The sequence below is a fragment of the Salvelinus sp. IW2-2015 genome, linkage group LG11, assembly GCF_002910315.2.
Source record: "Salvelinus sp. IW2-2015 linkage group LG11, ASM291031v2, whole genome shotgun sequence".
In the NCBI taxonomy this organism is placed as follows: Eukaryota; Metazoa; Chordata; class Actinopteri; order Salmoniformes; family Salmonidae; genus Salvelinus; species Salvelinus sp. IW2-2015.
The window spans coordinates 30,358,322-30,370,525 of NC_036851.1; the positions used below are offsets into that span (position 1 = coordinate 30,358,322).

Here is a 12,204-nt window from a genome sequence, read left to right on the forward strand (position 1 = left end):
TTGCGTCGTCTGTGGACCTATTGGAGCAGTAAGCAAATTGGAGTGGGTCTAGGGTGTCAGGTAGGGTGGAGGTGATATGATCCTTGACTAGTCTCTCAAAGCACTTCATGATGACGGAAGTGAGTGCTACGGTGCGGTAGTCATTTAGCTCAGTTACCTTAGCTTTCTTGGGAACAGGAACAATGTGGCCCTCTTGAAGCATGTGGAAACAGCAGACTGGGATAAGGTTTGATTGAATATGTCCGTAAACACACCAGCCAACTGGTCTGCGCATGCTCTGAGGGCGCGGCTGGGGATACCGTCTGGGCCTGCAGCCTTGCGAGGGTTAACACTTTTAAATGTTTTACTCACATTGGCTGCAGTGAAGGAGAGCCCGCAGGTTTTGGTTGCGGGCAGTGTCAGTGGCACTGTATTGTCCTCAAAGCGAGCAAAGAAGTTGTTTAGTTTGTCTGGAAGCAAGACATCATGGTCCGCGACGGGGCTGGTTTTTCTTTTGTAGTCCGTGATTGACTGTAGACCCTGCCACATACCTCTCGTGTCTGAGCCGTTGAATTGCGACTCCACTTTGTCTCTATACTGACGCTTACCTTGTTTGATTGCCTTGCGGAGGGAATAGCTACACTGTTTGTATTTGTCACCTTGCCCTGATTAAAAGCAGTGGTTCACGCTTTCAGTTTTTCGCGAATGCTGCCATCAATCCACGGTTTCTGGTTGGGGAATGTTTTAATAGATGCTGTGGGTAGATCACCACCGATATACTTTCTAATAAACTCGCTCACCGAATCAGCATATTCATCATTGTTGTTGTTCGACGCTATGCGGAACATATCCCAGTCCACGTGATCGAAGCAATCTTGAAGCGTAGAATCCGATTGGTCGGACCAGCGTTGAACAGACCTGAGAGCAGGGGGCTTCCTGTTTTAGTTTCTGTCTATAGGCTGGGAGCAACAAAATGGAGTCGTGGTCAGCTTTTCCGAAAGGAGAACGGGGGAGGGCCTTATATGCGTCGCGGAAGTTAGAATAACAATGATCCAGAGTTTCGGCAGCCCGGGTCACACAATCGATATGCTGATAAAATTTACGGAGCCTTGTTTTCAGATTAGCCTTGTTAAAATCCATAGCTACAATAAATGCAGCATCAGGATATGTGGTTTCCAGTTTACATAGAGTCAAATGAAGTTTGTTCAGGGCCCTCGATGTGTCTGCTTGGGGGGGGAGTATACACGACTGTGATTATGATCGAAGAGAATTATTTCGGTCGGCATTTGATTGTGAGGAATTCTAAGTCAGGTGAACAAAAGGACTTGAGTTCTTGTATGTTGTTATGATCACACCACGTCTCGTTAATCATACGGCATACTTCTTACCAGAGAGATGCTTGTTTCTGTCGGCGTGATGCGTGAAGAAACCAGGTGGCTGTACTGACTCCAATAGCGTGTCTCGAGTGAGCCATGTTTCCGTGAAACAAAGAACGTTACAGTCTCTGATGTCTCTCTGGAAGGCAACCCTTGCTCGGATTTCGTCTACCTTGTTGTCAAGAGACTGGACATTGGCGAGTAGTATGCTCGGGAGCGGTGCGCGATGTGCCTGTCTTCAGAGCCTGACCAGACGACCGCTCCGTCTGCGGCGCCGTTGTTTTGGGTCGCCGGCTGGGATCCGATCCATTGTCCTGGGTGGTGGGCCAAACAGAGGATCCGCTTCGGGAAAGTCGTATTCCTGGTCATAATGTTGGTGAGTTGATGTTGCTCTTATATCCAATAGTTCCTCCCGACTACAGGAAAAGGAGCACCGAGCACGTCCCCATTCTCATCGACGGGGCTGTAGTGGAGCAGGTTGAGAGCTTCAAGTTCCTTGGTGTCCACATCAACAACAAACTAGAATGGTCCAAACACACCAAGACAGTCGTGAAGAGGGCACAACAAAGCCTATTCCCCTCAGGAAACTAAAAAGATTTGGCATGGGTCCTGAGATCCTCAAAAGGTTCTACAGCTGCAACATTGAGAGCATCCTGACCGGTTGCATCACTGCCTGGTACGGCAATTGCTCGGCCTCCGACCGCAAGGCACTTCAGAGGGTAGTGCGTACGGCCCAGTACATCACTGGGGCAAAGCTGCCTGCCATTCAGGACCTCTACCCCGGGCGGTGTAAGGCTTCTCAACAGTTTTTACCCCCAAGCCATAAGACTCCTGAACAGGTAACCAAATGGTTACCCGGACTATTTGCATTGTGTGTCCCCCAAACCCCTCTTTTACGCTGCTGCTACTCTCTGTTTATCTTATATGCATAGTCACTTTTAACTATACATTCATGTACATACTATCTAAATTGGCCCGACCAACCAGTGCTCCCGCACATTGGCTAACCGGGCTATCTGCATTGTGTCCCACCACCCGCCAACCCCTCTTTTTACGCTTCTGCTACTCTCTGTTCATCATATATGCATAGTCACTTTAACGATACCTACATGTACATACTACCTCAATAAGCCTGACTAACAGGTGTCTGTATATAGCCTTGCTACTCTTTTTTCAAATGTCTTTTTACTGTTGTTTTATTTCTTTACTTACCTACACACACGCACAACTTTTTTTCCTGCACCATTGGTTAGAGCCTGTAAGTAAGCATTTCACTGTAAGGTCTACACCTGTTGTATTCGGCGCACGTGACAAATAAACTTTGATTTGACTGTATGTAATAAAACCTAAGATTTCCTGGGGTAACAATGTAAGAAATAACACATAAAAAACAAAATACTGCATAGTTTCCTAGGAACGCGAAGCGAGGCGGCCATCTCTGTCAGCGCCGGATGTTAGCCCTTACACAGCCTGGAGGTGTGTTAGGTAATTTTCCTGTTGAAAAACGAACGATAGTCCCACTAAGGGCAAACCAGATGGGATGGTGTAACGCTGCAGAATGCTGTGGTAGCCATGTTGGTTAAGTGTGCCTTGAATTCACAAAGACACGGCGGTTGGAACCAAAAATCTAAAATTTGGTCTCATCAGACTAAAGGACAGATTTCCACCGGTCTAATGTCCATTGCTCGTGTTTCTTGGCAGAGGCAACTCTCTTCTTATTATTGGTGTCCTCTAGTAGTGGTTTCTTTGCAGCAATTCGACCATGAAGGCCTGATTCACACAGTCTCCTCTGAACAGTTGTGTCTGTTACTTGAACTCTGTGAAGCATTTATTTGGGCTGCAATTTCTGAGACTGGTAACTCTAATGAACTCTGCAGCAGAAGTAACTCTGTGTCTTTCTTTCCTGTGGCGGTCCTCATGAGAGTTTCATCATAGCGCTTGATGGTTTTTGTGACTGCACTTGAAGAAACTTTCAAAGTTCTTGAAATTTTCCACATTGACTGACCTTCATGTCTCAAAGTAATGATGAACTGTCATTTCTCTTTGCTTATTTGAGCTGTTCTTGCAATAGTATTGACTTGGTCTTTTACCAAATAGGGCTATCTTCTGTAGACCACCACTACCTTGTCACAACACAACTGATTGGCTCAAACGCATTAAGAAATAAAGAAATTCCACAAAATAACTTTTAACAAGGCACACCTGTTAATTGAACGCATTCCAGGTGACTAACTCATGAAGCTGGTTGAGAGAATACCAAGAGTGTGCAAAGCTGTCATCAAGGCAAAGGGTGGTTACTTTGAAGAATCTCAAATATAAAATATATTTTGATTTGTTTAACACTTTTTGTTTACTACATGATTCCATATGTGTTATTTCATAGTTTGATGTCTTCACTATTATTCTACAATGTAGAAAATAGTAAAAATAAAGAAAAACCCTTGAATGAGTAGGTGTGTCCAAACTATTGACCGGTACTGTACATATATACACACACACACACACCTGGGCTCCCGGTTCTTCCTGACGAGGCTGACGAAGGTGTCTATCTCTGCAGCGGTGATGTGCTTCTCCAGCAGCTTGCGGTTGTTGTGGAGCAGGGCTGTGATAGTGTCCTCAGCTAGAACATCATAACCGATCTGCTTCTGCATGAAGCGAAACTGCTTGGCTATGTACTCCTTTTGGACAAACACAGCCCCTGATCTTAGTCAAACATTATCCCAACATTGGGATTGTAGTCCTGTGTGGCTCAGTTAGTAAGCGCATGGCACAAGCACCGCTAGGGGTTGTGGGCCAGATTTCTGCTGGGTACAACCATATGAAAATCTATGCACTCAATGGATAAAAGTGTCTACTAAATAGCAAATGTTACATTGATGCCATGCTATTGAATGAGATCAAATAAATAATCGTGAATCAGGTCAATCAAATAATGTAAACTCTGTTGAATGGTTAGCCACTTTGATTTAGAGTTTTAATGACAATGTGTTCATAGTGTGATCCAGGTTGCTACTAGTTCACTAAGACTATGCGGCAGGTAGCTTAGTGGTTAGAGCGTTGGGCCAGTAACCGAAAGGTTGCTGGATCGAATCCCCGAGCTGACAAGGTAAAAATCTGTCGTTCTGCCCCTGAGCAAGGCAGTTAACCCACTGTTCCCTGGGCGCCGAAGACATGGATGTTGATTATGGCAGCCCCCCGCACCTCTCTGATTCAGAGGAGTTGGGTTAAATGCGGAAGACACACTTCAGTTGAAAGCATTCAGTTGTACAACTGACACGATATCCCCCTTTCCCATTGTTGTCTCAGTATTCCTGACCTAACCTTCCCACTCATTACTTCAACAATTAATTTAATGTAGGCTAAAGTAATTTCTTAGTATTCATTGTAAGATCAAATCTAAGATTCCCCACGTAAATTCCACAGATTACCTTACAATTCTCCCATGGGTAATTTCCCAATTTTCCTGAAATTGTTCAAATGGACTGACCAGTGTAACGTCATTAGACTACAGAGAGAATGACGGTCCCTGCTAATGGAGACAGTATTAGTGCGGCAGTATCAAAGGCCTCCAGCATTCATCTGAGACAGAGCCTTTCCACAGACATCAGACAGCCTTCCTCCTTCAGCTGAATTCAGTCACCATTCCAACAATTACACAGTATGTGAAAGTGAGAGCAGAGAGACATCCTTCTGTGTCTGTCCTGTCTCTTATACACATCTAGATGTGTATAAGAGACAGGTGTGTGTGTGTGTGTGTGTGTGTGTGTGTGTGTGTGTGTGTGTGTGTGTGTGTGTGTGTGTGTGTGTGTGTGTGTGTGTGTGTGTGTGTGTGTGTGTATGTCTGAGAGCGGGGGTGCGTGTCTTGCACCCTGGGAGGGAGGGATGGGGTCGTGGAAAGTTTGATGAAGGCAGAATGTGAGTATAGTTGACACACTGACTGAACACCACATTCAATTACAGCTCTCTATGAATGGCATGGTCTTTACATTAAAGGGAGACTTCAGGATTTTGGGCAGTGAAGCCGTTTATTTACAGTTGAAGTCGGAAGTTTACATACACTTAGGTTGGAGTCATTACAACTCGTTTCCAACCACTCCACAAATTTCTTGTTAACAAACTATAGTTCTGGCAAGTCAGTTAGGACATCTACTTTGTGTATGAAACAAATAATTTTTCCAACAATTGTTTGCAGACAGATTATTTCACTTATAATTCACTGTATCACAATTCCAGTGGGTCAGAAGTTTACATACACTAAGTTGACTGTGCCTTTAAACAGCTTGGAAAATTCCAGAAAATGATGTCATGGCTTTAGAAGCTTCTGATAGGCTAATTGACATCAGTTGAGTCAATTGGAGGTGTGTACCTGTGGATGTATTTCAAGGCCTACCTTCAAACTCAGTACCTCTTTGCTTGACATCGTGGGAAAATCAAAAGAAATCAGCCAAGACCTCAGAAAATAAATTGTAGATCTCAGTAGATCTCTGAATCAGACTAAATTGTAGTCTGATTCATCCTTGGAATCAATTTCCAAACGCCTGAAGGTACCACGTTCATCTGTACAAACAATAGTACACAAGTATAAACACCATGGGACCACGCAGCCATTATACCGCTCCGTAAGGAGACGCGTTCTGTGTCATAGAGATGAACGTACTTTCGTGCGAAATGTTCAAATCAATCCCAGAACAACAGCAAAGGACCTTGTGAAAATGCTGGAGGAAACAGGTACAAAAGTATCTATATCCACAGTAAAACGAGTCCTATATCGACATAACCTGAAAGGCCGCTCAGCAAGGAAGAAGCCACTGCTCCAAAACCGCCATAAAAAAGCCAGTCTACAGTTTGCAACTGTACATGTGGACAAAGATCGTACTTTTTGGAGAAATGTCCTCTGGTCTGATGAAACTAAAATAGAACTGTTTGGCCATAATGACCTTAGGTATATTAGGAGGAAAAAGGGGGGGCTTGCAAGCTGAAGAACACCGTCCCAACCGTAAAGCACGGGGTTGGCAGCATCATGTTGTGGGTTACTTTGCTGCAGGAGGGACTGGTGCACTTCACAAAATAGATGGCATCATGAGGAAGGGAAATTATGCGGATATATTGAAGCAACATCTCAAGACATCAGTCAGGAAGTTAAAGCTTGGTCGCAAATGGGTCTTCCAAATGGATATTGACCTGAAGCATACTTCAAAAGTTGTGGCAAAATGGCTTAAAGACAACAAAGTCAAGGTATTGGAGTGGCCATCACAAAGCCCTGACCTCAATCCCATAGATAATTTGTGGGCATAACTGATAAAGCGTGTGGGAGCAAAAAGGCCTATAAACCTGACTCAGTTACACCAGCTGTCAGGAGGAATGGGCCAAAATTCACCAAACTTATTGTGGGAAGCTTGTGGAAGGCTACCCGAAACGTTTGACCCAAGTTAAACAATTTAAAGGCAATGCTACCAAATACTAATTGAGTGTATGTAAACTTCTGACCCACTGGGAATGTGATGAAAGAAATGAAAGCTGAAATAAATAATTCTCTCTAATATTATTCTGACATTTCACATTCTTTAAATAAAGTGGTGATCCTAACTGACCTAAGACAGGGAATTGTTACTAGGATTAAATGTCAGGATTTGTGAAAAACTGAGTTTAAATGTATTTGGCTAAGGTGTATGTAAACTTCCAACTTCAACTGTACTTCCCCAGAGTCCGATTAACTTGTGGACACAGTCTATGTCTCTGCGTGCAGTTTGAAGGAAGTTGTTAACTAGTGTTAGTGTAATTGAAAAACTAGGGTTTGCACATCGACTGGAAGTCTATGGTGACTGCTTGCAGGACACCCCTTCAAATTAGTGGATTCGACTATTTCGGCCACACCCGTTGCTGACAGGTGTATAAAATAGAGCACACAGCGATGCAATCTCCTTAGACAAACATTGGCAGTAGATTAGTCTTACTGAAGAGCTCAGTGACTTTCAACGTTGCACTGTCATAGGATGCCCCCGTTCCAACAAGTCAGTTCGTCAAATTTCTGCCCTACTAGAGCTGCCCCGGTCAACTGTAAGTGCTGTTATTGTGAAACCGCACACAAGCCTAAGATCACCATGTGCAATGCCAAGCGTTGTCTGGAGTGGTGTAAAACTCGCCACCATTGGGCTCTGAAGCAGTGGGAACACGTTCTCTGGAGTGATGAATCACACTTAACCATTGGGCAGTCTGACGGACGAATCTGAGTTTGGCGAATGGCAGTACAATGCTACCTGCCCCAATGCAGTGCCAACTGTAAAGTTTGGTGGAGGAGGAATAATGCTCTGGGGCTGTTTTCATGGTTTTGTCTAGGCCCCTTAGTTCCAGTGAAGGGACATCTTAATGCTACAGCGTACAGTAACATTGTAGACCATTCTGTGCTTCCAACTTTGCGGCAACAGTTTGGGGGAAGGCACTTTCCTGTTTCAGCATGACAATGCACCCGTGCACAAAGCAAGGTCCATACAGAAATGGTTTGACGAGATTAGTGTGGAAGAACTTGGCTGGCCTGCAGAGCCCTGACATCAACCCCATCGAACACCTTTGGGATGAATTGGAACGCCGACTGCAAGCCAGGCCTAATCGCCAAACATCAGTGCCCAAGCTCACTAATGCTCATGGCTGAATGGAAGTAAGTCCCCGCAGCAATGTTCCAACATCTAGTGGAAAGCTTAACCAGAAGAGTGGAGGCTGTTATATAGCAGCAAAGGGGGACCACCTCCATATTAATGACCATGATTGTGGAATGAGATGTTGGAATGAGGTGTCCACATACTTTTGGTCATGTAGTGTAGCATAGATTTCCAGTCATTGCACTAATGCTAGTTAGCATCGGCTCATGAAACTACCTCTAACTTCCTTCATACTGGATGCAGAGACATACAAATGTTATCCATGAGTTGATCTTACTATGGGGAAGTAGATACAAGGCTTTTTTGCCAAACTCCCAAAGTATCCCTTTAAGTGCCATCAGACAGTATTTAGGCTAATTGCATAAGTGCTGTGGCTTGATCTATAGGCTATGGGTTAAGACTCGGTCTGCTGGAACACTGTCCAGAACAGCATGTGAAAACAACCCCTATTCCCTTCATTTACTGGAGCCTGTTAGGGCCTGCAGGCCTAAAGGAACTAGATACTGTAGGTGTATAGAAGCCAAATGGTGATGACTCCACCTAGACCTCCAATGAACTAAGGGGAACTTCAATCATATTCCTTAACCTCATCTAGTATCTTCAGATCAGCAAACATTGAAAGGGTTGGGGTTAGGTTAAGGGGGTAGTGGTTGTTTTGTGACCAGACCAGTCATGCGACCTGTCATGTGTGTCCTTGTGTGGCTTTAGAAGGACCAGACCAGTAGGCCTTGACCGTTACCACATTGCTGTACCTGGTTCTTGCGGTAGTCCTGTTGAGAGTGGCGTAACACGCGGTAACACAGGCGACAGATGTGTCTGAAGGGTGTGTGGCGCTGGTCAGCCAGCTCCTCCAATCGCAGCATGGGCCCGTCCCCGCTGTCTGTGAATGGAGCCTGCAGTAACTTGAAGATCTGAACACAAAATTCCATTAGTTGGATGATGTTCCATCAGGTTAAGAAAATGTATTTGTTGAAAAAATGTTTGGTGAAGGATGACAAAGTTCGTTATATAGGTTAATAGTAGACAAAGGAGCTTGCTGCAAAATGTATCCACATTGAAAAAAGGAATCAAGTAACCGTCCTGAGCCTTTATTCACCCCTTCAGTCTGTGGAAGTTCTGGTTGTCCCTTATGAATGACATGGTCCTCTACCTGTTTGAGGATGTTCTGTTCCCTCATGAGTTTCTGTCTCTCTCTGTTGGGCTTGTTGACCATGATCTCCAGAACATCCTGGCCATTGTTGGGGATGTCCACCACAAAGAACACCAGGTCCTCCAGAAGCTTGGTCACCGCCCTGGACGACACACAGGAACAGGAAGTCATACACAGGAAGAGGCACAACCATAAATATCCAGAGGTAGGCAAATTTTATTTGAGATTTAGAATCCTTAATGTTGATACCAAGAGTTCTAAGGACATTACATTCCGGTAAGGGTTTGGTGCCAACATTGAAGAGGTAAAGAATGCAGAGCACCAAAATTACTGCCATGTACCTTCTCTCGTTCTGAGTGATGGTGCCCTTCTCCAGTTTGCCTGCGATGGAGGCCAACACTTTACTGGCATCGTTGGCAAAGTCCAGGTCTCTGACTTCGGCGGGCGAAACAGGTACGATGGCAAAAGCCTCTTTGTCTTCTTTCAGTGCAGACGTGCCGATCTTAAAATAACAACAGTGATGCGTGAATTAGGATGGAAAAATGTAATTATTTCTCATAAGTAAACTCACAAATAGAATAGTATTCAATAGTGCACCTGGTCATCAGATCAATTGTCTATCTAAACTATTCTAAGGGTATTATTATATTATTGAGTAACGTTTGGGTTGGACTAATTATCTGGAACAGACCAATCATAATGTACAGGAGTTAAAGATTGGGTTAGACAAACTATTGATAAGGTCTCACAAACTGGCTAGTCTTAATGGCTGGCTGAGCGGTCACTCACACGTAGCATGACAGGTTTCTCCTCCTCCTTGTCGATGGGGTGGTTGGTGCTGTGGACCCATGTGTTGGTGCATAGGTGTCTGAGCCTCACGTACGAGTTCCTGAGCGCACGCACACACACACACACAGTATTGTGAATCCAGAATGAATAATAAAGTATTTATTGGGCAAGGCCCACTCTAGAACATACCAAGCAGTGCCATACCAAACAGTGGAATGGAAGTGTGCCTCTGATAAATATTCTAAAAAACATCTCATCTGATTCATTCCAGAACAGGGAGGGAGATCATAATAATAGTGGTTACTGTAATCCAAACACAACATCTTATAGCATCTCACATGCATAAAACTCAACCACACACTTGAGTAGGTACTGTAGCCTATATAGTAAGTAAGGAACAGGGCAAGGGCCTGCAGTAAGTCAGTCTAGAGTAGGGTTGCACATTTTGGGGAATATTTAGAGGTGGAAACTTTCCGTGGGAAGTAACGGGAATATATGGGAATTAACGGAAATATATGCAAATTAATATTAATACAATTTAAATGTAGATGTTTTTTGCACTGGATATATTTACCATATCATATGGAGACAGAAACATTAACATTTTACATCATCATAAGTAGACATAATTGCAAATGATTAAATCCTTCCAATAGAATAAAAAATAAAAAGTATTTTGTTACGAATTGAACTTTAATTAAATTTGTTGACTCTTCACATGGGATGATTTCACTGAACAACAAAAGAAAGGGAATATTGAATGATCCCCACTCAGCCATCGCATCTCCCAAAAACCCTTTCAACATACATCTGTAAAATGATAGTCTAGAAAATAAAGCTTTTGTGGTCTTCCTCTCAGGCCTCCATGTCTTCTTCCTGGACCTTTTCAATGTCCACCTCTTGAACATCAGACTGAGGCCTCATCTTCACTGTCACTTTCCAACCTTGTTGAGGATGGCTTGTTGTCAGGCTCAAAAAGCCTCAGATTTGCCCGGATGGCAACCAACCTTTCAACTGTTGTATTGGTCAGCCTGCTGCGTGCTTTGGTGTGTGTGTTCCCAAACAAGGACCAGTTGTGCTCTGAGGTGGCTTATGTTGATGGGATTTGGAGGAGGATGGAGGCAACAGGGGAAAGAGCCTCATAACCACAAAGTCCCTTCCACCAAGTGGTTAATGAGATATGTTGGCACGACTGCCATATTGCATCTCCATCCGAAAGCCCTTGCTTGGAAGTGTATTTCACCAGACTGCCAAGAACCTTGCCCTCATCCAGGCCAAGATGGCGAGACACGTTAGTGATGACACCATAAGCCTTGTTGATCTCTGCACCAGACAGGATTCTCTTGCCAGCATACTTGGGGTCCAACATGTACGCTGCAGCGTCTATGGGCTTTTTGATGTATTTCAGAACTGCAGTTTCCTCTGCTTGGAGCAACAGTGAAGTGGGCAGGGCAGTACAGATTCCTTCTCTTACATTGGCAAGCAGAGTCTGAAAATCAGACAGGATGGCATTGTCTCCCTCAATCCGTGCAATGGCTACTGCTATAGGTTTCAGGAGTTTCAGGCTGCTTACCACTCTCTCCCAAAATACTTCATCCAGGAGGATCCTCTTAATGGGGCTGTCCATATCGGCAGACTGCGATATGGCCATTTCTTGGAGAAACTCCTTTCCCTCCAGGAGACTCTCAAACATGATGACAACACAACCACATCGGGTGTTACTGGGCAGCTTCAATGTGGTTCCCTTACTCTTCTCACTTTGCTTTGTGAGGTAGATTGCTGCTATAACTTGATGACCCTTCACATACCCAACTATTTCCTTGGCTCTCTTGTAGTGTATCCATTGTTTTCGGTGACATGATGTCCTTGAGGAGCAGATTCAATGCATGAGAAGCACAGGCAATGGGTGTGATGTGAGGGTAGAACTCCTCCACTTGAGACCAAGCAGCCTTCATGTTCTCAGCATTGTCTGTCACCAGTGCAAATATCTTCTGTGGTCCAAGGTCATTGATGACTGCCTTCAGCTCATCTGCAATGTAGAGACCGGTGTGTCTGTTGTCCCTTGTGTCTGGGCTCTTGTAGAATACTGGTTGAGTGGTGGAGATGATGTACAGTGGGGAGAACAAGTATTTGATACACTGCCAATTTTGCAGGTTTTCCTACTTACAAAGCATGTAGAGGTCTGTAATTTTTATCATAGGTACACTTCAACTGTGAGAGACGGAATCTAAAACAAAAATCCAGAAAATCACAT

At 44.2% G+C, this 12,204-nt stretch overlaps 1 protein-coding gene across 4 annotated transcripts in view; it reads right to left on the reverse strand.

Annotated features, from left to right (window-relative positions):
• LOC111970151 (inositol 1,4,5-trisphosphate-gated calcium channel ITPR1) overlaps nt 1-12,204 on the reverse strand; it is a 162,948-nt gene that overhangs the window by 110,123 nt on the left and 40,621 nt on the right. For all 4 annotated transcript variants that reach the window (XM_023996693.2, XM_023996692.2, XM_023996691.2 and 1 more), the window contains exons 13-17: nt 9,951-10,050; nt 9,503-9,663; nt 9,162-9,303; nt 8,764-8,922; nt 3,861-4,033 (exon numbers count right to left, since the gene is read on the reverse strand). In XM_023996693.2, coding sequence (XP_023852461.1) covers nt 3,861-4,033; nt 8,764-8,922; nt 9,162-9,303; nt 9,503-9,663; nt 9,951-10,050 — 735 coding nt within the window. The remainder of the gene's footprint in view (nt 1-3,860; nt 4,034-8,763; nt 8,923-9,161; nt 9,304-9,502; nt 9,664-9,950; nt 10,051-12,204) is intronic.